The following is a 24911-nucleotide window of genomic DNA, read 5'->3' as shown; positions in this document are numbered from 1 at the left end:
TGACAGCAATGCAGGGGGAGGGGTCGCCGAGGTGACAGCAATGCAGGGGGAGGGGGGGGGGGCGGGGTGACGGCAATGCAGGGGGAGGGGGGCGTGCCAGGGTGACAGCAATGCAGGGGGAGGGGTGCGCGCAGAGCTGACAGCAATGCAGAGAGAGGGGCATGCAGAGGTGACAGCAATGCAGAGAGAGGGGCGGGTGCAGAGGTGACAGCAATGCAGGGAGAGGGGCGTGCGCAGAGGTGACAGCAATGCAGGGAGAGGGGGTGCGCAGAGGTGACAGCAATGCAGGGAGAGGGGCGTGCGCAGAGGTGACAGCAATGCAGGGAGAGGGGCGTGCGCAGAGGTGACAGCAATGCAGGGAGAGGGGCGTGCGCAGAGGTGACAGCAATGCAGGGAGAGGGGCGTGCACAGAGGTGACAGCAATGCAGGGAGAGGGGTGTGCGCAGAGGTGACAGCAATGCAGGGAGAGGGGCGTGCGCAGAGGTGACAGCAATGCAGGGAGAGGGGCGTGCGCAGAGGTGACAGCAATGCAGGGAGAGGGGCGTGCACAGAGGTGACAGCAATGCAGGGAGAGGGGCGTGCACAGAGGTGACAGCAATGCAGGGAGAGGGGCGTGCGCAGAGGTGACAGCAATGCAGGGAGAGGGGTGTGCGCAGAGGTGACAGCAATGCAGGGAGAGGGGCGTGCGCAGAGGTGACAGCAATGCAGGGAGAGGGGCGTGCACAGAGGTGACAGCAATGCAGGGAGAGGGGCGTGCACAGAGGTGACAGCAATGCAGGGAGAGGGGCGTGCGCAGAGGTGACAGCAATGCAGGGAGAGGGGCGTGCACAGAGGTGACAGCAATGCAGGGAGAGGGGCGTGCACAGAGGTGACAGCAATGCAGGGAGAGGGGCGTGCACAGAGGTGACAGCAATGCAGGGAGAGGGGCGTGCACAGAGGTGACAGCAATGCAGGGAGAGGGGCGTGCACAGAGGTGACAGCAATGCAGGGAGAGGGGCGTGCACAGAGGTGACAGCAATGCAGGGAGAGGGGCGTGCACAGAGGTGACAGCAATGCAGGGAGAGGGGCGTGCACAGAGGTGACAGCAATGCAGGGAGAGGGGCGTGCACAGAGGTGACAGCAATGCAGGGAGAGGGGCGTGCACAGAGGTGACAGCAATGCAGGGAGAGGGGCGTGCACAGAGGTGACAGCAATGCAGGGAGAGGGGTGTGCGCAGAGGTGACAGCAATGCAGGGAGAGGGGCGTGCACAGAGGAAAACATTTCTTACATAAGAAAAAGAGCAGATATAAAATAGCTTCTTTCTGCTTACAGGCTGAGCTCATGGGGCCTCATTCAGATGCGGTTACGATGCTAATTTGTACGCAGTGGAGCGATTACTGGGTGACTGCGATCACGCTGAGCACACACTGAGGTACTTTTGCGCTACCATTCGCAGTGAGGGATTAATCGCAAAGTGAAGAAGGGGGAAGTAATGGGGACTGGTGGAAAAAACCCTGTCGTGTCGTAAACATTTTTAGGGCGTATATCGTCTTCCGACTGTGATCTCGTACACAGAACATATGGCACAGCGACGCAGCTCCCACAGCCATCTACACCACAGACACACTCAGGGAGTCAATGTTCCTGGCACGTGCGTGGCGGTTGCGATGGAGTACGCAGTTGCTGAGACGTTGCAATGATTCCGGTGGGAGTCTCTGCTCTTTGTCGGGCAGCTGCTGCGCTTGTTCTGCCTCGCAGTTCCGTAGCTTTAACAATCACAGCTGCGTAGACATTCGCTGAATCAGGCCCCACGTGCGTTCCGGCCAACAAGTGCAGCGTGTGTCTAGCTTACACCAAGTGCACGTCACAGACCTTACACCCCACTTACACCCATGTTATAAACCATGTATTCCTGGTGCAACAAACACATTCGCTGTTAGGCACCAATTAAACTATAGAAACCTCTAGAATGCAGCAGAAATAACCGTCCGTCTCGCCTGAGACAAGAACTCGCTGCTTAAACATGGTCCCTCATTCCGAGTTGTTCGCTCGCAAGCTGCTTTTAGCAGCTTTACACACGCTAAGCCGCCACCTACTGGGAGTGAATCTTAGCTTCTTAAAATTGCGAACGAAAGATTAGCAGAATTGCGAATAGACACTTCTTAGCAGTTTCTGAGTAGCTCCAGACTTACTCGGCATCTGCGATCAGTTCAGTGCTTGCCGTTCCTGGTTTGACGTCACAAACACACCCAGCGTTCGCCCAGACACTCCTCCGTTTCTTCAGCCACTCCCGCGTTTTTCCCAGAAACTGTAGCGTTTTTTCGAACACACCCATAAAACGGCCTGTTTCCGCCCAGAAACACCCACTTCCTGTCAATCACATTACGATCACCAGAACGAAGAAAAAACCGTGAGTAAAATACCTAACTGCATAGCAAATTTACTTGGCATAGTCGCACTGCGGACATTGCGCATGCGCACTAAGCGGAAAATCGCTGCAATGAGAAAAAATTCACAGAGCGAACAACTCGGAATGACCCCCATGGTCACAACTGCAAAATATATGTCCAAGTGACAAGAAAAGCCATTTCATTGCCGATAAGGCCAATTTTCTTATGGCCGCTTATACACCAGACGTATTCCAGACCGGGCAGCTGCTGTGTGAATGTGAGGGACCGGAATCACCCCGAGTGGTAAGTGACACTTCTGCGTTACATAAATGATCTACAATGTAATTACACAGCAAAGCTGGATGAATAAAGGCAATGTAATGCAGTATATAAGAGTTTTCCTACCTGAGTTTCCCTTCCTGAGGCAGCTCATGGTACGGGTCATCGCACACCAGGCGCCCGTCCGCGTCCAGCAGGTAGATGAAGGCATGATCCTGTAACACACAGAGGTGGCGTCAGCCATGATACATTATACAGGGACAGCGCATTCCTGCTGTACATTATATGGAATTAAACGTCGCCCAGGGCGGGTGTTTGGTGGACGGTTATGCTGAGAGGAGGTTTAACAGAGGAGGGGGCTCATGTACAGTCTCCCAGCGGGCCCCCTATTCAAGTGTTTCAGAGCTTATAGTCCTTGCGACAATCTCCTGCACCCATTATAAGATACGCCTACGGTTATGCGGTCTACAGTCAAAATGTCAACAGCACATTGGGGGTAATTCTGAGTTGATCGCAGCAGCAAGTTTGTTAGCAATTGGACAAAACCATGTACAGTTCAGGGGGGGGGGGGGGGGGGGGGCAGACATAACATGTGCAGAGAGAGTTATATTTGGGTGGGTTATTTCGTTTCTGTGCAGGGTAAAACTGGCTGCTTTATTTTTACACAACAATTTAGATTTCAGTTTGAACAAACCCCAGCAAAATATAACTCTCTCTGAACATGTTACATCTGCCCCCCCTGCAGTACACATGGTTTTGCCCGATTGCTAACAAAGTTCCTGCTGCGATCAACTCAGAATTAGGCCCATTGTCGACTGGAAAATGCCAACACAACAATACTGTTAGAGCATGTTTCCTGTGTCGGCATTAATACTGTCAGCGTGATGGTACAGTTATAATGTCTACACAATAAAAATGCTTCAAAAAAACACACATTGCCACCGTGTTTGCATTTTGCACTCGACATAATGGCCCTAATTCCGAGTTGTTCGCTCGCTAGCTGCTTTTAGCAGCATTGCACACGCTAGGCCGCCGCCCTCTGGGAGTGTATCTAATCTTAGCAGAATAGCGAACGAAAGATTAGCAGAATTGCTACTAAATAATTCTTTGCAGTTTCTGAGTAGCTCCAGACCTACTCCTACACTGCGATCAGCTCGGTCCGTTTAGTTCCTGGTTTGACGTCACAAACACGCCCTGCGTCCGGCCAGCCACTCCCCCGCTTCTCCAGACACTCCCGCGTTTTTCTTTGACACGCCTGTGTTTTTTAGCCATGAACCGTGAAAACGCTGAGTTGCCGCCCAGAAACGCCCCTTTTCTGTCAATCATTTACCGAACAGCAGTGCGACTGAAAAGCGTCGTACGAACACCAGCAAATCTACTAAGTTTTTTGTTAAATAACCTAGCGCATGATCTCTGCGTACCATGCGCATGCACAGTTAGCAACAAATCGTAGCATAACGAAAATCGGTAACGAGCGAACAACTCGGAATGACCACCCATGTTGTTAATCCATGATCATAACATAACAGCGTATGACTGCAGAAGGGGGTACGCCTGATATCACAATATAATTCAAGCTGGGGGCGCGTTATTCCTACTAATACACAGGTCTTCCTGATGAAGCCTGAAGTGATGACGTCTGTAGCCACCAATTCCAGCAATGGCACTTATACACACATACATATATACTGTAATGTACATGACATATCTGTCTATCACTCTCTCTCTCAATCCTCTACAGATCACCCTGACAGGTGGGAGGAGCTTCTCTAGCTGAGCAGACAGAGGCTGACTGACAGCTCTGCAGTCCGGACCCACATACAGTACATGCGTGTGTGGGATTGGTGGATTCATACACAGGGGAACATACAGTGTTTTAACAATTTTATTAGATAAATCTTCAGTCAACAACTATTCTCCTTTATTATAATAAAATAGATGTTAGTAATTAAAATAAAACTCTGAAAGACAAAATATAATATACTGTAATGTGGTTTTTATTTCCTCTTACAAACACAGCGTGGAAGGGAATATTGGGGCAGATGTACTAAGCCTGGAGCAGTGATAAAGCAGTGATAAGTGCAAGGTGATAACGCACCAGCCAATCAGCTCCGAACTGTCATTTTTCAAACCCGTAATGATTGGCTGGTGCGTTATCACCTTGCACTTATCCCTTCTGCAGGCTTAATACATCTGCCCCATTGTATCACAGGAACACTGCACCCTTGTAATACTGTACATCCGACTCCAACACACGAGACTGCCCTGCAGCTACGCTCTTCTGTCCAGCCGACTCCTGTCTAGCACCACAGATCGTCCATTTACCACAGTCTCTGGATCTCACATTGCTGCTTGTGTCCTAGCGGCATGTGGGGACCTGTCCCAATGACACCTTGCAGGGATTTGCGGGTCAATATTGCAGCTTAGCAGATGGAGAATTAACCTCGTTCTCTTCTATCACGTTACAGAATGACTGCTTAACGCGCAGGATTGATTTATGTAAATGAGATAAAGCAATGAATGATTTATTTTCCACTTTCTTCCAAGAAGTTTATATAGCTGCAGGTGAGAAATCTGGAATTCTACCCCACGCGGTGCAGTCACACCCCCTCCCGGACCCTGAGCACCCAATTATTGGTAATCTCCCTCTATCATGTCACGTGGGAGGCACTTACCACAGACCTACAGGTTCAGGGCAATGGTGGTCATTCCGAGTTGGTCGCTCGCTAGCTGTTTTTAGCAGCCGTGCAAACGCTATGCCGCCGCCCACTGGGAGTGTATTTTAGATTAGCAGAGGTGCGAACAAAAGGATCGCAGAGCGGCTACAAAGTTTTTTTGTGCAGTTTTAGAGTAGCTCAAAACCTACTCAGCGCTTGCGATCACTTCAGACTGTTCAGTTCCTGTTTTGACGTCACAAACACGCCCTGCGTTTTTACTGGCACGCCTGCGTTTTTTCAAACACTCCCTGAAACCAGTCAGTCGACACCCAGAAACGCCCTCTTCATGTCAATCACTCTGCGGCCAGCAGTGCGACTGAAAAGCGTCGCTAGACCCTGTGTGAAACTACATAGTTCGTTGTAATATTACTTCGCGCGTGCGCATTGCGCCACATACGCATGCGTAGGAGTGACGTTTTTTTGCCTCATGGCTGCACAGCGACCGAATGCAGCTAGCGAACAACTCGGAATGACCACCAATGTGGCTAAACCCCTCACACATGTGCAGCAATGATTTCTATGTGGTTCTAGTAACCTGGCTCCATGATTACAGGTTTCACGCCAATGCAAAAACCTGGGTTATTGTTGGGTTAACCTGGGTCCAGTGGGAACGGGTAAAGTCGTCCAATCCGGGGCCAGCTCACTGCATAGACAAAGTCACATTCCAGGCAATTGGAGATAATGTCATTTACTAAAGGCTAAGGGCAGAATTATGCACAGCATCTTCTCCAATTTATCAAGCTCTGAAGCTCGATCCCTCAAAAGGTATTAGCCATTCTAGCCGTATAGGCACACAATATTGCATTTTTTGTTACCTTGCACATGCGTGTCTATAATATATTACTATAATAGATTACTATGCTCCCTACTTGCTACTCAATGTAAAGAAGACTTTGCATAGAATATAAACGGAGGATTTTATAATAAATGTCACTTTTCTCTGCTCAACAGCAGATTCTCTTATTACTCAGTGTACTTAAGAACAGTACAAACTATAGAGCACTATTGCGGTAATAACGACTACTATTCCTTTCTTGTTTCTGCAAACCCACAGAGCCAAGTTCCGTGCAGATACCCCAATCCTGCCTGGTGGCTCCAGTGTTCCCGCACAGCTCAGAATACGTCTCCACTTTACGGGCCCCCCGTACCCTCATGGGGTCACTCTGATCTGATGCTGAATTCCCAGGACACCTCCTGCTGCATTACGATACCTGTGCATCGCTGCTGCTTCTGTGTAATACCTGTGCATCGCTGCTGCTTCTGTGTAATGCCTGTCCATCGCTGCTGCTTCTGTGTAATGCCTGTGCATCGATGCTGCTTCTGTGTAATGTCTGTGCATCACTACTGCTTCTGTGTAATGCCTGTGCATCGCTGCTGCTTCTGTGTAATGCCTGTGCATCGCTGCTGCTTCTGTGTAATGCCTGTGCATCGCTGCTGCTTCTGTGTAATGCCCGTGCATCGATGCTGCTTCTGTGTAATGCCTGTGCATCACTGCTGTTTCTGTGTAATGCCTGTGCATCGCTGCTGCTTCTGTGTAATGCCTGTGCATCGCTGCTGCTTCTGTGTAATGTCTGTTCATCACTGCTGCTTCTGTGTAATGCTCACTCCAACCACATCTGAATCTGACCCAAAGTTTCTCTCCCAGGCTCAATGTTGCCAACAAACGTTAGTGGTGAAGTGCTGGGAATTGCAGCAGATGCTGTCTGTTCCTCCATTCCCTGACACAGTTGAACCCAATTTCACGCTCAATAAACCTCCTATAGGAAATGGACTTAATAAATTCACTAGTGCAAATCTTCTCTCTCTGCCACAGAATCAATGCGATATACTCAGCACTGACAATCAACCTCTCCCCTACTGTATGTGACGCCTTCCTGTCCCCTCTGTGCAGGCTCCCCGTCCCCTCTGTGCGACTTCTCTGTCCCCTCTGTGCCGGTTCCCTGTCCCCTCTGTGCGACCTCTCTGTCCCCTCTGCGTCGGTTCCCTGTCCCCTCTGTGCGACCTCTCTATCCCCTCTGCATCAGTTCCCTGTCCCCTCTGTGCGACCTCTCTGTCCCCTCTGCGCCGGTTCCCTGTTCCCTCTGCGTCGGTTCCCTGTCCCCTCTGTGCAACCTCTCTGTCCTCTCTGCGCCGGTTCCCTGTCCCCTCTGTGCGAACTCTCTGTCCCCTCTGCGCTGGTTCCCTGTCCCCTCTATGCGACCTCTCTATTCCCTCTGCGTCAGTTCCCTGTCCCCTCTGTGCGACCTCTCTGTCCCCTCTATGCCGGTTCCCTGTTCCCTCTGCGTCGGTTCCCTGTCCCCTCTGCGTCGGTGTCCTGTCCCCTCTGTGCGACCTCTCTGTCCCCTCTGCGCCGGTTCCCTGTCCCCTCTGTGCGACCTCTCTGTCACCTCTGCGCCGGTTTCCTGTCCCCTCTGTGCGACCTCTCTGTCCCCTCTGCGCCGGTTCCCTGTTCCCTCGGTGCGACCTCTCTGTCCCCTCTGTGCGACCTCTCTGTCCCCTCTGCGCCGGTTCCCTGTCCCCTCTGCGCCGGTTCCCTGTCCCCTCTGTGAAGAGCCCACGCTGACCTGTTCAGAGAGCTGTATTAGGGGCCTGTACAATACTGTGATATATAAGGGGACCATCTCTCCTAGGAATATGCAGGGCCCAATGGCAGGAAGCTTCTACCATCCTACTGTCACAACGTCACCCCAGCCCACGTGCACCATCCCTGACTGAAGGTCACCGCACCTCCCACGACACCCACACTGTGGGCAAGGAGCAAGAATTCCACCAGTGTGCACTGAACACTTCCCATAGCCCTGACAAGCCCACACGGCAGGTGCCATGGGGCTCATCTTCATTAGGGTCCAGCGATGGCAGTGCATCGTGTCTGTGGCATCGGTTCCTATCGTGTGCTAAATGTCAATGGCAATCTCTCCTCATTCTCTACAGCTTTTTGTTCTATATGCGGCTTAGTGAAATGAAAACACAACCGAGCCTACAAAGCAAATCTGGGGCATTTAAGTGATTTAAACTAGGACGCAGCAGTCACCGGCCCTGGTTCCATGTAACGTCGGTACACAAACTTTATCCTCCGCTAAAACTTCCTCTGTGGGGAGACTGAGAGCTAGGCCCAGCCATGCGTGAGCAATACCTGTCCTCCTAGAGCGGGTTAATATTACAATCTGGGCACTTGCGGTCGGATGGCGGCTCCCTATACATCTCATCCTCCAATTACCGAGGCTCCGGCTGTTTGCACGCAGACAGAGAGGCCCCAGTGTGTCGGGCCCGCAGCACATGGCTAATTAGAGATGCAGAACGTGTGCGCGGCGCAGTACCCCAGGGGCGGTGGAAAGGACAGCTCTACATTTGCATAGCTCTGTTTTCATAAAAGATTCCCAAATGATAAGTTGTTCTCATGAATTTTTTACAGTCCTCGTTCACTGCCCTCATTCGCACAAAGTCAGCAATTAGCAATCTGAAGTGCGTTCGGCAAGGAAGCACCGACACCGATATAAGTATTCTCCTTGTGACGAGGACTAAAGGACGGGACTGGCATTCTGCTCTAGACATTCCCTTTCATCTTTCCTCTTCTGTTATGTTGATCATTACAAAAGATGCAGCCCTTTGCCCAGGAGCTAACACTCTACTTGATATTAGCAGACATTTGTAAGATGTGTTTAGCAAATGATGTTTCCAATAATTAGAGCTGTGGTTCATTTTCAGTCTATTTCATGTGATATTACAGTACATCAGGGATAGGAGCATACGTTATATGACACAGTCACACAGACAGAGTAATATGAATTAAAGGATATGTCAAGTCAGGGTTTACTTCTCATCTCGGTTCCTCTTCACTGCGCTAAGCCCGTCTGTGGGGTCACCTTTCAGATGCTCAGGCATAACATTAAAACCACCTGCCTAATATTGTGAAGATTCCCCTTGTGCTACCAAAACAGCGCTGACCCATCGAGGCATGGACTCCAGTAGACCTCTGAAGGTGTCCTGTGGTATCTTAGCAGCAGATCCTCTATGTCCTGTAAGGTGTGAGGTCGGGTCTCCATGGCTCAGACTTGTTTTCCAGCACGTCCCACAGATGCTCGATCCGACTGAGGTCTGGGGAATTTGGAGGCCAAGACACCACCTTGAGATCTTTGTCATGTTCCTCAGACCATTCCTGAGCAATGGCTGCAGTATGGCAGGGCACATTATCCTACTGAGAGAGGCCACTGCCTTTAGGGAATACTGGTAACATAAAGGGAGGTACTTGGTCTGCAGCAATATTTAGGTAGTTGGCACATGAATGCCCGGACCCAAGGTTTCCCAGCAGAACATTGTCCAGGTTGACTTCTTCCCATAGTGCCATCTTTTCCCCAGGATACCACACGCACCACGCCCTCCACATGATGTAACATTGTTCATCAGACCACGCCACCTTCTTCCATTGGTCTTTGGCCCAGTTCTGATGCTCATGTGCCCATTGTAGGCGCTTTCTGTGGCAGACAGGGGTCGGCGTGGGCACTCTGACCACTCTGCGGCTACACAGCCCCATACTTAGCAACACTGTGTGTTCTGACACCTTTATATCACAGCCAGCATTATCTTATTCAGCAGATTGTGCTACAGAAGCTCTTCTGCAGGATCAGACCAGATAGGAAAGCCTTCACTCCCCATGTGCATCAATGGCCGCCCATGACCCGGTCACAGGTTGTCCTTCCTTGGACTAGTTATGGTAGGTACTCATCACTGCATGCCAGGAACACCCACAAGAGATGCTGTGACCCAGGCGTCCAGCCACCAGTCACTCAGAATCTTATATGTACTTACCCAATCTTCCTGCTTCCATCAACATGAAGAACTGACTGTTCACTTACTGCCTGATATATATATCAGCCCTGTCAGGTGTCATTGTAACAAGATAATTGCCAGTGGATTTTATGTTATGGCTGATTGGAGTAGAAATACTGTATACATATGTATGTATATATATATATACACACATACATACACAGGTTGAGTAGCCGATATCCAAATATTCCGAAATACGGAATTTCTTGAGTGAGAGTGAGATAGTGAAACCTTTGTTTTCTGATGGCTCAATGTACACAAACTGTGTTTAATACACAAAGGTATTCCAAATATTGTATTAAATGACCTTCAGGCTGTGTATATAAACACTGTATATGGAACATAAATGCATTCTGTGCTTAGACCCATCGCCATGATCTCTCATTATGGTATGCAATTATTCCAAAATACAGAAAACTCCGATATCCAAAATACTTCTGGTCCCAAGCTTTTTGGATAAGGGATACTCATCCTGTATATATACTATATATATATATATATATATATATATATATATATATATATACACACACACACCGCGCAGCCATAACAGTACAACCACTGACAGGTGAAGTGAATAACATTGATTATCTCGATACACTGGCACCTGTAACACGCACTAGTAGTTCTCCTGCTGTGTGACGGACGCAATGTGACCCTGCGGCAATCTGTGACCTTTACCGTATGAATAAAATAAAGGACAGGGTAGAGCCGTGATCTCTACTGTCATGTTACTGATGACCTTTGCCGTCTGTCACGGTTATACATCTTTATATAGTAACAAGTACACACTGTGCCGCAGCCAGACAGCGTCTCTGTGTGATACTACTGTATCTGTCCGTTCCTGTGACGTCCCTCCTGCCGCATAGATAGAGCTGGGTCATCATCGCAGCCAGTCCAGTGGGATCAGTCTTTGGCTTTCTGCCGCTCTCCGTTATCTGACACTCTGGGGGTAATTCACACCTGATCACTGCTGTGCGTTTTCGCACAGCGTGCGATCAGATCTGAACTGCGCATGCGTTTGCAACGCAATGCGCAGGCACGACGGGCCGCTGCTACGGGATCGGCGCCCTGCGACAGGATAATGCACAAAATCCGAACTCACGGGCGTTCGCAAGGTGATTGACAGGAAGAAGCCGTTTGTGGGTGGTAACTGACTGTTTTAGAGGAGTGTCCGGAAAAACGCAGGCGAGATCAGGGGTTTTCAGGGAGGGTGTCTGGCGTTGGCTCCGGCCACGATCAGGAGGATACAATCGCCGCGGCAGAGTAAATCCTGGGCTGCGCAGAGACTGCACAAAATCAGTTTCTACACATCCGAACGCACACTTGCACAGCGAATTCTCCCTCCCCCTGTAGGCGGCGACTATCTGATCGCAGAGTAGCAGAAATCGCTGCCTACCAATCAGGTCTGAATTACCCCCTCTGTTCAGACTCCAAAGCATTTAGCTGTCTAATTGGGATCTCGTTTAAGAAAACTGGTGGAATCCCCCTGGTAGCACGATGACCGTGAGTTTTGGTGAAAGTGCGCAGGTCTGTGAGTACAATGGCGTCTGCAGAGAAGCAGAGATTTGTGTACGGCGATGGGAGTCGCAGCTGTCAGAGCCGCATACAATTTGCCAGAAAACTTTTCAATTGCTACTAATATTTACACAGGTTTATAGACTGGACAGCCAGAATATTGCCTACTTTTTATAAATCGTATATCATAAAATCAAACGCTGATAAAAAATGATGTCAGCATGTAGGTGTGCGCTCTCGTCATCCCTATTGTGCACAGAGCACGCCTCCCACCATGTTTTATTCCAAGTAAAAAACTTCCACAAACCCTGACCATCTGCCCCCAGAGGGGCAGCTGAGCGAGAGGGGGGAAAAAAGAACAAGACAGAAAAGGGATGAAGCGATAGAGAGAGAAGGTAAGAGAGATAGAGAGTAGTGGGAGGGAAAGAGAAAAAGGGGTGAGAAAGAGGGGTAAGAGTATCAGAGGGAGAAAGACGGATGAGGAGACATGGAGTAAGAGGGGGAGGAAGAGAAAAAGAAGAGGAAAGGTGCGGAAGAAAAGAGGAGGAAAGAGAGAAACAATAAACCACACAGGCAGCGTCCGGGACAACAGCTAGTAAATAAAGAACAGTCTGTTAAGGATTTATTATTCTGGTTTTCCAGCCGGCACGGAGAAGACGCACTGGGATGCTCATTTTACTCTCAGATTAAGATAAATAATTCTGCAATCCCTGTGTGTCTGCAGAATGATAGGAACACTCTCAGAAGTTGAGCTTGTGTATAAATCTTTGCAGAAATTTGCTATAACCTGCACTAACTTCTTGTGAGGTGGATAATTTAGTTCTATCAAGAGACTCATTGTGCAACATTTGTATCCCCAGTAACAATTATCCTACATCCAGACGCGAGCGGAGAGATAACACGAGTGCAAGTAATGTGATCGCCCTCCAGGAGGGATGGACAATGCCTTCATTCATTGTAGCACTTAGTAGGCTTTGCTGACAACGCATTAAATGATGGCTGAACGGATAATTTCACTGGCCTGGTCTTACGGGACGTCAGCGGGTTAATGATCCTCATATGCAAACTACAGTAATACTTCAAGGTAAGCATGAGAAGTTCCAGGTGCCACCATGGTCCATGTGGGACAGTCAAGGTGTTGTCAAACAACCATTAATAATGATGGCACCCACAGCTCAGGCTTGAGAAGAAGGGAAGCTGGTCTTTATATTCCAATAATAGTGATGAAAAAGAATTGTGCATCTCAGACCTGTCGTGCTGTGGGTGTGAGGAAGCTGTGGAGCTCATACAGTCACCGCTTGGTGTCTTCTTAATACGTTGCCCTGTGGGCTCCGTGGGGTCTCCAACAGAAGACTCTCAGGCTGTTGTACGCAGCTGTTGCCAGGCACAGCTACATAGTCAATGCTGATTGGTAGGGTCCCTCAATAACTCTACAGAAACTTCCAAACCTCTTTGTATTATTGAGAAAAATAAAATGTATGCATTTGTGATTACGTGGTTGAATATTGTCCGTGGCAGTGAGGGTCAGAGGCTTTTGAACAACCAAATTAGAGAGGCTACAATGTCCGTCCCATCTTGTGGTACATTTCCCACGCGGATATTTGGATTGGATTCCTTGGAGTGAAGCCATCTGTGCTTGAGAGGGAGCAGATCAGCAATGGCTCAGTAAGTTCCTGTGCGGTCTATAGAGGTTTCCAATGCCACCACTTGTTCTTCCAGGGATGCCACATCCATCTACGCTTCATTCTTGGTCTGGATTACACTTCTGAGGAATTCCTACAACATGTCATGCTCCTCCTTAGCGGACGGTGGACCTATTCTGTCCTTTGCGGACAAGTGTATTTTACACAACATATTGATTACCAGCAATCAACCAACTGGCAGCACAAAAGGCATCAATAAATGTTCCAGGTCAGGGATCTGGGTGAGATAAGATGGCGATGAGTTAGGCTACGTATGCAGGAGGTCCGCCACTATTTTTTAGATCAGAGCTGCTGTGTGTGACATCATGCAGCTGCCCCGCCCCCACTTTTGTTTCACCGCCATCGCAGCGGTCCATCGTCGCCCTGTGAACGCCTCTGCCTGTCAACCAGGCAGGGGCGTTCGCATCCACTGCAAGCCGAACGCATTCGGTGGCCGCACACGTGCAGGATGGTACCTGCGTATGTGCACTGGCGCCGCCAACGGGGATACTGCGGTCGCATCACTTCGTTATGCGACCTGAATAACCCCCTGAGGCTGTATTCGGAGCAGAACAGAACTTGTATTGGAAAAAGCTGCGGTTGCAACATTGTAGCACTTCGTGTACAGATTCAGTCGCACAGATATACAAGTGTTGCTTATCAAATGAATCAGCACAGTCTATTCGTGTGTCCTAGTCATGTTGCGTTTCGACTAAGATGCAGTTTCGGCAAAAAAGACGCCTGACGCTAGCAGAGTCTCACGGGACCTGGCGTGCAGAGAGGCGCTGGTTGGCGCGGCTGCAGAAATTATGTATGAGGACACATCTGTATCAAACACAGTAGCAGGAAGGTAAGATTTCAGAGACAGAACTATAAAAATGGGCACTTTCATAAATTATCAGTTCCCTGGCAGAGATGAATGAAGAACCCGTGTGGACCTAGGCCACTGGTCTGGCCCCTCTCTCTCCTCTCCAAAAACGTGAGTTAGGATAACACAACCTCCTCAGTGTATACAGGGCCCTAGGCAGGAATCAGGCTGCCTAATGCATTATCCAGCTATACTGATAAATACAAATAAGCAGACAGTGGGTATACATCATTATCAGTCTGTGTACACTGCACACTTATTGGACGGGTTTATCCTGACATCAGCGCATACACCCGCTTCATCTTATCAGCTCCCATTATGCAGCGCTGAACAGCAATCAGTCACAGAGACTACAGACACAGCCCGACAGCGGCACGGATTTACCTTCCACGCCAACCTTCCATATACAGAGAGAGCAGAGCGGGCGCTGCCAATAATCCGACAACCTGTAGTGACTGTACCTACTGCATGCCATGTTTTCAGGAGCAATAACAGTTCACACATTGGTTTTCTGGAAATTATAAGAGCTAGGTAATTAATCCTTTATTTAATGTCTGTATTGCCTCGCTACACTGCTCTGGATTATAAGCCCAGATGTATCAAGCCCTGGAGAGTGATGCATTGCACGGTGATAAAGTACCAACCAATCAGCTCATAACTGTCATTTTTCAAACCCAGGCTGTAACATGACAGCTAGGAGCTGATTGGCTGGTACTTAAATGACCGTGCAATTTATCACTCTCCAAGGCTTGATAAATCTGGACCTAATCTCGTAGTGTTTCTGTATCTTCATCTGGTGGCCGATAACACCCAAACCCACATAAGTGCTACTTTCTGGCCCTGTTGCCGCAGTTTTCTGCCTTGGCTGTGCAATGTACACTTTTGGCTTACGTCTTTGCTTCCGTTAGCTGGGTATTAGTGGAAGCAAAATGTTCAAGAACTGCACTGTCGTGAACTCACCACTTTTGGCAAAACAGCAGCGACGGCATCTTTGATGGCGTCCCGTAGGCGAGGGATGTCGATGACGGAACCGAGGGTGAGCAAAGCATCCTGGAAAGACGGGAGACAGAAACAGCATATGAAATGAGGCTGGAATACATGACCAAATGTATAGAGTATAATAGCCTAACGGCTCGCTCATTCCAGCAGTCTGGGTGTACCTATCTGCCCCAAACCACGCATTTACTACCCCATTCTGTTCCCTGTCACTACAACCCCCAATCCCCACTGTGCCACATCTGTGTAAGAGCAATAAACATATCCTAACTGTACAAACAGAAACAAAAAAAACAAAGAACCTTGGCCCTCATTCCGAGTTGATCGGTCGCAAGGCGAATTTAGCAGAGTTACACACGCTAAGCCGCCGCCTACTGGGAGTGAATCTTAGCTTCTTAAAATTGCGACCGATGTATTCGCAATATTGCGATTACTAACTACTTAGCAGTTTCTGAGTAGCTCCAGACTTACTCTGCCTGTGCGATCATTTCAGTGCTTGTCGTTCCTGGTTGACGTCACAAACACACCCAGCGTTCGCCCAGGCACTCCCACCGTTTCTCCGGCCACTCCTGCGTTTTTTCCGGAAACGGTAGCGTTTTCAGCCACACGCCCCTGAAACGCCGTGTTTCCGCCCAGTAACACCCATTTCCTGTCAATCACATTACGATCGCCGGAGCGAAGAAAAAGCCGTGAGTAAAAATACTTTCTTCATAGTAAAGTTACTTGGCGCAGTCGCAGTGCGAACTTTGCGCATGCGTACTAAGCGGATTTTCACTGCGATGCGATGAAAAAGAACGAGCGAACAACTCGGAATGAGGGCCCTTGTTTTTTAAGCTGTCACTCAGACAAAGCACGGCGGGATGATGACACAAGAGGCGGTTATGTGGCGTCTCCAGAATCTGGGTCTGCATTCAGTACAGTATTACGTTGCGGAACCACCTACTGACTTGCACATGCTGCATGCCCAGCGTCTGGTAGACAGAAGACATCCACCGCGTCAGGATTAACCAAAGAACGGGAGGTTATTTATTACGCACCATGGCGACGCCGGTACCTGTACCGCCACAATGTCTGTCGTGGCCACAACACGTCAGGAAGGAGTTAACATAGCAAATGCATAAACAAATGCTTCATTCTTTTAAAAAAAATCACATAAGCTACTGACTCAATACCGTTAATTTCATCATTAAAATAAATGGTAATGTCCTTTAAATGTAAGGACAAGGATAATATATAATGTGTGTATCCAAGCTGTAACGCACACCAGGGTATGCTGGAGCTCTGTAAGTGAAGCAATGGAACTGCAAGCGCACAACGGGCGCAGTGACGCAGGTAATTCTTACCACTCCAGGCCAGTATCGCCAGGGCGGGCAGGGTATAGTGCCAACAGTAAGTGACTTTATATTATAGCTGAGGTGTGTTATTATGGAAATATCCCCAAACTACCACAAGTCAGGACAAGCACCCCAATCACAGGGCAGAGTCCACTATACTGTAAATTGGGACAATCTGGATGTATGGACTGGATTAACTCAGAGGCTCTCCAGCAAGGCATGGTCTGGATGAGAATGCTGCAATTCCATCTCCGTCTGCCCCCCACTCCATCTCCCACTGTCCTCCACTCCATCTCCCACTGTCCTCCACTCCATCTCCCTCTGTCCTCCACTCCATCTCCCACTGTCCCCAACTCCATCTCCCACTGTCCCCAACTCCATCTCCCACTGTCCCCAACTCCATCTCCCTCTGTCCCCAACTCCATCTCCTACTGTCCTCCACTCAATCTACCACTGTCCTCAACTCCATCCCCCACTGTCCTCCACTCCATCCCCCACTGTCCCCAGCTCCATCTCCCACTGTCCCCAACTCCATCTCCCACTGTCCTCCACTCCATCCCCCACTGTCCCCAGCTCCATCTCCCACTGTCCCCAACTCCATCCCCCACTGTCCTCCACTCCATCCCCCACTGTCCCCAGCTCCATCTCCCACTGTCCCCAACTCCATCTCCCACTGTCCTCCACTCCATCTCCCACTGTCCTTCACTCCATCTCCCTCTACCCCCACTCCATCTCCCACTGTCCTCCACTCCATCTCCTACTGTCCCCAACTAAATCTCTCACTGTCCCCAACTCCATCTCCTACTGTCCTCCACTCCATCTCCCTCTGCCCCCCACTCCATCTCCCACTGTCCTCCACTCCATTTCCCACTGTCCTCCACTCCATCTCCTACTGTCCCCAACTCCATCTCATTCTGCACCCCACTCCATCTCCTACTGTCCTCCACTCCATCTCTCACTGTCCCCAACTCCATCTCCCTCTGTCCCCAACTCCATCTCCTACTGTCCCCAACTCCATTTTACTCTGCACCCCACTCCATCTCCCACTGTCCCCAACTCCATCTCCCACTGTCCTCCACATCATCTCCTACTGTCCCCAACTCCATCTCCTACTGTCCCCAACTTCATCTCACTCTGCACCTCACTCCATCACACTCTGTCGCCAACTCCATCTCCCACTGTCCGCCAACTCCATCTGCCACTGTCCTCCACTTCATCTCCCACTGTCCTCCACTCCATCTCCCACTGTCCTCCACATCATCTCCTACTGTCCCCAACTCCCTCTCCTACTGTCCCCAACTTCATCTCACTCTGCACCCCACTCCATCACACTCTGTCCCCAACTCCATCGCCCACTGTCCGCCAACTCCATCTGCCACTGTCCCCAACTCCATCTCCCACTGTCCCCAACTCCATCTCCCACTGTCCTCCACTCCATCTCCCACTGTCCTCCACTCCATCTCCCTCTGCCCCCCACTCCATCTCCCACTGTCCTCCACTCCATCTCCTACTGTCCTCCACTCCATCTCCCACTGTCCTCCATTCCATCTCCCACTGTCCTCCATTCCATCTCCCACTGTCCTCAACTCAATCTCCCACAGTCCTCAACTCAATCTCCCACTGTCCTCCACTCAATCTCCCACTGTCCTCCACTCAATCTCCCACTGTCCTCCACTCCATCTCCTACTGTCCCCAATTCCATCTCACTCTGCCCCCCACTCCATCGCCCACTGTCCTCCACTCCATCTCCCACTGTCCCCAACTCCATCTCCTACTGTCCTCCACTCCATCTCCCACTGTCCTGCACTCCATCTCTCACTGTCCCCAACTCCATCTCCTACTGTCCTCCACGCCATCTCCTACTGTCCCCAACTCTATCTCCCTCTGTCCCCAACTCCATCTCCCACTGTCCTCCACAACATCTCCTACTGTCCCCAACTTCATCTCACTCTGCACCCCACTCCATCTCCTACTGTCCTCCACTCCATCTCCTACTGTCCCCAACTCCATCTCACTCTGCACCCCACTCCATCTCCTACTGTCCTCCACTCCATCTCTCTCTGTCCCCAACTACATCTCACACTGTCCTCCACTCCATCTCCCACTGTCCCCAACTCCATCTCATTCTGCACCCCACTCCATCTCCTACTGTCCTCCACACCATCTCTCACTGTCCACCAACTCCATCTCCCACTGTCCTCCACTCCATCTCCCTCTGTCCCCAACTCCATCTCCCTCTGTCCCCAACTCCATTTTACTCTGCACCCCACTCCATCTCCCACTGTCCCCAACTCCATCTCCCACCGTCCTCCACATCATCTCCTACTGTCCCCAATTCCCTCTCCTACTGTCCCCAACTTCATCTCACTCTGCACCCCACTTCATCACACTCTGTCCCCAACTCCATCTCCCACTGTCCACCAACTCCATCTGCCACTGTCCTCCACTTCATCTCCCACTGTCCTCCACGCCATCTCCCTCTGTCCCCAACTCCATCTCATTCTGCACCCCACTCCATCTCACTCTGCACCCCACTCCATCTCCCACTGTCCTCCACTCCATCTTCTACTGTCCCCAACTCCATCTCACTCTGCACCCCCCTCCATCTCACTCTGCACCCCCCTCCATCTCACTCTGCACCCCACTCCATCTCACTCTGTCCCCAACTCCATCTCCCACTGTCCGCCAACTCCATCTCCCACTGTCCTCCACTTCATCTCCCACTGTCCTCCACTCCATCTCCCTCTGTACCCAACTCCATCTCATTCTGCACCACCACTCCATCTCCCACTGTCCTCCACTCCATCTCCTACTGTCCTCCACTCCATCTCCCTCTGTACCCAACTCCATCTCATTCTGCACCCCACTTCATCTCCCACTGTCCTCCACTCCATCTCCTACTGTCCTCCACTCCATCTCCCTCTGTCCCCAACTCCATCTCCCATTGTCCTCCACTCCATCTCCCACTGTCCACCAACTCCATCTCCCTCTGTCCCCAACTCCATCTCACTCTGCACCCCACTCCATCTCCTACTGTCCTCCACTCCATCTCCCACTGTCTACTAACTCCATCTCCCACTGTCCCCAACTCCATCTCCCACTGTCCTCCACTCCATCTCCCACTGTCCTCCACTCCATCTCCCACTGTCCCCAACTCCATCTCCCACTGTCCCCAACTCCATCTCCCACTGTCCTCCACTCCATCTCATTCTGCACTCCATCTCACTCTGCACCCCACTCCATCTCCTACTGTCCTGCACTCCATCTTCCACTGTCCACCAACTCCATCTCCCTCTGTCCCCAACTCCATCTCCCACTGTCCTCCACTCCATCTCCCTCTGTCCCCAACTCCATCTCCCATTGTCCTCCACTCCATCTCCCACTGTCCACCAACTCCATCTCCCTCTGTCCCCAACTCCATCTCACTCTGCACCCCACTCCATCTCCTACTGTCCTCCATTCCATCTCCCACTGTCTACCAACTCCATCTCCCATTGTCCCCAACTCCATCTCCCACTGTCCTCCACTCCATCTCCCACTGTCCACCAACTCCATCTCCCTCTGTCCCCAACTCCATCTCACTCTGCACCCCACTCCATCTCCTACTGTCCTCCACTCCATCTCCCACTGTCTACCAACTCCATCTCCCACTGTCCCCAACTCCATCTCCCACTGTCCTCCACTCCATCTCCCTCTGTCCCCAACTCCATCTCCCACTGTCCTCCACTCCATCTCCCTCTGTCCTCCACTCCATCTCCCTCTGTCCCCAACTCCATCTCCCACTGTCCTCCACTCCATCTCCCACTGTCCTCCACTCCATCTCCCACTGTCCTCCACTCCATCTCATTCTGCACCCCACTCCATCTCACTCTGCACCCCACTCCATCTCACTCTGCACCCCACTCCATCTCCTACTGTCCTGCACTTCATCTTCCACTGTCCACCAACTCCATCTCCCTCTGTCCCCAACTCCATCTCCCACTGTCCTCCACTCCATCTCCCTCTGTCCCCAACTCCATCTCACTCTGCACCCCACTCCATCTCACTCCATCTCACTCTGCACCCCACTCCATCTCACTCTGCACCCCACTCCATCTCACTCTGCACCCCACTCCATCTCACTCTGCACCACACTCCATCTCACTCTGCACCACACTCCATCTCACTCTGCGCCCCACTCCATCTCACTCTGCACCCCACTCCATCTCACTCTGCACCCCACTCCATCTCACTCTGCACCCCACTCCATCTCCCACTGTCCTCCACTCCATCTCCCTCTGTCCCCAACTCCATCTCACTCTGCACCCCACTCCATCTCACTCTGCACCCCACTCCATCTCACTCTGCACCCCACTCCATCTCACTCTGCACCCCACTCCATCTCACTCTGCGCCCCACTCCATCTCACTCTGCGCCCCACTCCATCTCACTCTGCACCCCACCCCATCTCACTCTGCACCACACTCCATCTCACTCTGCACCACACTCCATCTCACTCTGCGCCCCACTCCATCTCACTCTGCACCACACTCCATCTCCCTCAGTCCTCCCACTGTATCTCTCTCTATCTCCCTCAGGTGCTTGCTCACCTACGTATGGCGTACTGTTGGCGTACTGTTTGTGTCAGGCCCTGTATCTCCCTCCGTGCACCATCAGTTTATGTCGGTCTCCTTTCCTTGTTTTCTATAACTGTACGTTCCCTCTGCTGGATTATGTTATTTGTTACACAAATACGGTTATATATAAAGAACAGACAGAACGGTGTTTTGCATTATGTTACACCGGCAGGTCCATAGTCTTTGTGGATTAACACTTGCTGGAGATTAGCAGTCAGTAGAAAACAATTGAATATTATACATCTGCTGCTATTGCCTGATGTTTTATTCACACGTTCCGCAGAGCACACAGCTCAGTGCAAGCAAATGAATAAAATAGAAAATGCTAATTTGTTTTATTTGAAACTAGGCCTAGCAGTATGTATTGTTTGTTGCTACAGAGTATGCATTGTATGGTACTGCTCAGCCGTGATGGTGAGAAAAGCTTTTACATGCTTTAAGAGTTGTTTACCAGATGCTGCCATATGCCCGAGAAAGTCTATCCCATATTCCACTAGTTATAACGTTTGCTGATGTCATATCTAGCACAGTACTTCATTCTAGCAGAGGGATTATTGGGCTAATTTGTGGTGCCCAAATTTTTCAATAGAACCACAGCATATTGGCCAAATAAACCACGTACTGTAGATAGCCAAACTGAAAACGTTGCGCAAAAAGTGTCTTTGTACGCAGCGGCTGTGTGACCATATGAAAAAGGCGCAGCAGGTGTCTTTTTGACGGCTTCCGTCATCCGCTCCCTGAGTGAGAAAATGCAGCATAGAATAAACTGTGTAAATATCACCGGCCCATCGGACATCGGAGTAACTATTGCCGCCCCCGCGCCGCTCCCAAACAGCATCAGACTGTCAATTGCTGTCATCAGTGTACTGCCGCCCTGGGTCCAACATCGCAGGACTGATTCGCGCATGCGCAGTCCTGAAGTACTGGGCTAGATATGGCAACAGTAAACAGAAGCCCAGATTTATCAAGCCCTGGAGAGTGATAACTTGCACAGCGCCAACCAATCAGCTCATAACTGTAATTTTTCAAACACAGCCTGTAACATGACAGTTGGGTGCTGATTGGTTGGTACTTTATCACCGCACAATTTATTGCTCTCCAAGGCTTGATAAATCTGGGCCAAAAATACTAGGAGAACATTGGTACTTCGCGCATCAGGACGCAGATCCTTCAGAATCTGAATTAGCCTCCATACGCACATCTAAAAACATCGGAAAGCTACGTAGAACATCGAAACATCAGGCAACTGTAAAATAAGAATTTACTTACCGATAATTCTATTTCTCGGAGTCTGTAGTGGATGCTGGGGTTCCTGAAAGGACCATGGGGAATAGCGGCTCCGCAGGAGACAGGGCACAAAAAGTAAAGCTTTCCGATCAGGTGGTGTGCACTGGCTCCTCCCCCTATGACCCTCCTCCAAGCCTCAGTTAGGTACTGTGCCCGGACGAGCGTACACAATAAGGGAGGAATTTTGAATCCCGGGTAAGACTCATACCAGCCACACCAATCACACCGTACAACTTGTGATCAAACCCAGTTAACAGTATGATAACAGAGGAGCCTCTGAAAGATGGCTTCCTAAACAATAACCCGAATTAGTTAACAATAACTATGTACAATTATTGCAGATAATCCGCACTTGGGATGGGCGCCCAGCATCCACTACGGACTCCGAGAAATAGAATTATCGGTAAGTAAATTCTTATTTTCTCTATCGTCCTAGTGGATGCTGGGGTTCCTGAAAGGACCATGGGGATTATACCAAAGCTCCCAAACGGGCGGGAGAGTGCGGATGACTTTGTAGCACCGAATGAGAGAACTCCAGGTCCTCCTTAGCCAGAGTATCAAATTTGTAAAATTTTACAAACGTGTTCTCCCCTGACCACGTAGCTGCTCGGCAAAGTTGTAATGCCGAGACCCCTCGGGCAGCCGCCCAAGATGAGCCCACCTTCCTTGTGGAGTGGGCCTTTACAGATTTAGGCTGTGGCAGGCCTGCCACAGAATGTGCAAGTTGGATTGTGCTACAGATCCAACGAGCAATCGTCTGCTTAGACGCAGGAGCACCCATCTTGTTGGGTGCATACAATATAAACAACGAGTCAGATTTTCTGACTCCAGCTGTCCTTGCAATATATATTTTTAATGCTCTGACAACGTCCAGTAACTTGGAGTCCTCCAAGTCACTTGTAGCCGCAGGCACTACAATAGGCTGGTTCAGATGAAATGCTGACACCACCTTAGGGAGAAAATGCGGACGAGTCCGCAGTTCTGCCCTGTCCGAATGGAAAATCAGATATGGGCTTTTGTAAGATAAAGCTGCCAGTTCTGACACTCTCCTGGCCGAAGCCAGGGCTAGTAACATGGTCACTTTCCATGTGAGATATTTTAAATCCACCTTTTTTAGTGGTTCAAACCAATGAGATTTTAGAAATTCCAAAACCACATTGAGATCCCACGGTGCCACTGGAGGCACCACAGGAGGCTGTATATGCAGCACTCCCTTAACAAAAGTCTGGACTTCAGGAACTGAAGCCAATTCTTTTTGAAAGAAAATCGACAGGGCCGAAATTTGAACCTTAATAGATCCCAATTTGAGACCCATAGACAATCCTGATTGCAGGAAATGTAGGAATCGACCCAGTTGAAATTCCTCCGTCGGAGCACTCCGATCCTCGCACCACGCAACATATCTTCGCCAAATGCGGTGATAGTGTTGCACGGTTACTTCCTTCCTTGCTTTAATCAAAGTAGGAATGACTTCTTCCGGCATGCCTTTTTCCTTTAGGATCCGGCGTTCAACCGCCATGCCGTCAAACGCAGCCGCGGTAAGTCTTGAAACAGACAGGGACCCTGCTGAAGCAAGTCCCTCCTTAGAGGTAGAGGCCACGGATCTTCCGTGATCATCTCTTGAAGTTCCGGGTACCAAGTCCTTCTTGGCCAATCCGGAACCACTAGTATCGTTCTTACGCCTCTTTGCCGTATAATTCTCAATACTTTTGGTATGAGAGGCAGAGGAGGAAACACATACACCGACTGGTACACCCAAGGCGTTACCAGCGCGTCCACAGCTATTGCCTGCGGATCTCTTGACCTGGCGCAATACCTGTCCAGTTTTTTGTTGAGGCGAGACGCCATCATGTCCACCATTGGTCTTTCCCAACGGGTTACCAGCATGTGGAAGACTTCCGGATGAAGTCCCCACTCTCCCGGGTGAAGGTCGTGTCTGCTGAGGAAGTCTGCTTCCCAGTTGTCCACTCCCGGGATGAACACTGCTGACAGTGCTATCACATGATTCTCTGCCCAGCGAAGAATCCTTGCAGCTTCTGCCATTGCACTCCTGCTTCTTGTGCCGCCCTGTCTGTTTACATGGGCGACTGCCGTGATGTTGTCCGACTGGATCAACACCGGTTTTCCTTGAAGCAGAGGTTCTGCCTGGCTTAGAGCATTGTAGATTGCTCTTAGTTCCAGAATGTTTATGTGAAGAGACGTTTCCAGGCTCGTCCACACTCCCTGGAAGTTTCTTCCTTGTGTGACTGCTCCCCAGCCTCTCAGGCTGGCGTCCGTGGTCACCAGGATCCAATCCTGTATGCCGAATCTGCGGCCCTCCAATAGATGAGCACTCTGCAACCACCACAGAAGAGATACCCTTGTCCTTGGAGACAGGGTTATCCGCTGGTGCATCTGAAGATGCGACCCTGACCATT

General features: G+C 50.3%; 1 protein-coding gene across 1 annotated transcript in view; it reads right to left on the bottom strand.

Moving 5' to 3' along the window:
* The window catches only part of PDE2A (phosphodiesterase 2A), an 859648-nt gene that overhangs the window by 277516 nt on the left and 557221 nt on the right, over positions 1-24911 (bottom strand). Inside the window, exons 3-4 of the mRNA XM_063950594.1 lie at positions 15222-15311; positions 2776-2864 (exon numbers count right to left, since the gene is read on the bottom strand). Coding sequence (XP_063806664.1) covers positions 2776-2864; positions 15222-15311 — 179 coding nt within the window. The remainder of the gene's footprint in view (positions 1-2775; positions 2865-15221; positions 15312-24911) is intronic.

The sequence above is a fragment of the Pseudophryne corroboree genome, chromosome 2, assembly GCF_028390025.1.
Source record: "Pseudophryne corroboree isolate aPseCor3 chromosome 2, aPseCor3.hap2, whole genome shotgun sequence".
In the NCBI taxonomy this organism is placed as follows: Eukaryota; Metazoa; Chordata; class Amphibia; order Anura; family Myobatrachidae; genus Pseudophryne; species Pseudophryne corroboree.
This window is presented reverse-complemented; position numbering and strand designations above follow the sequence as displayed.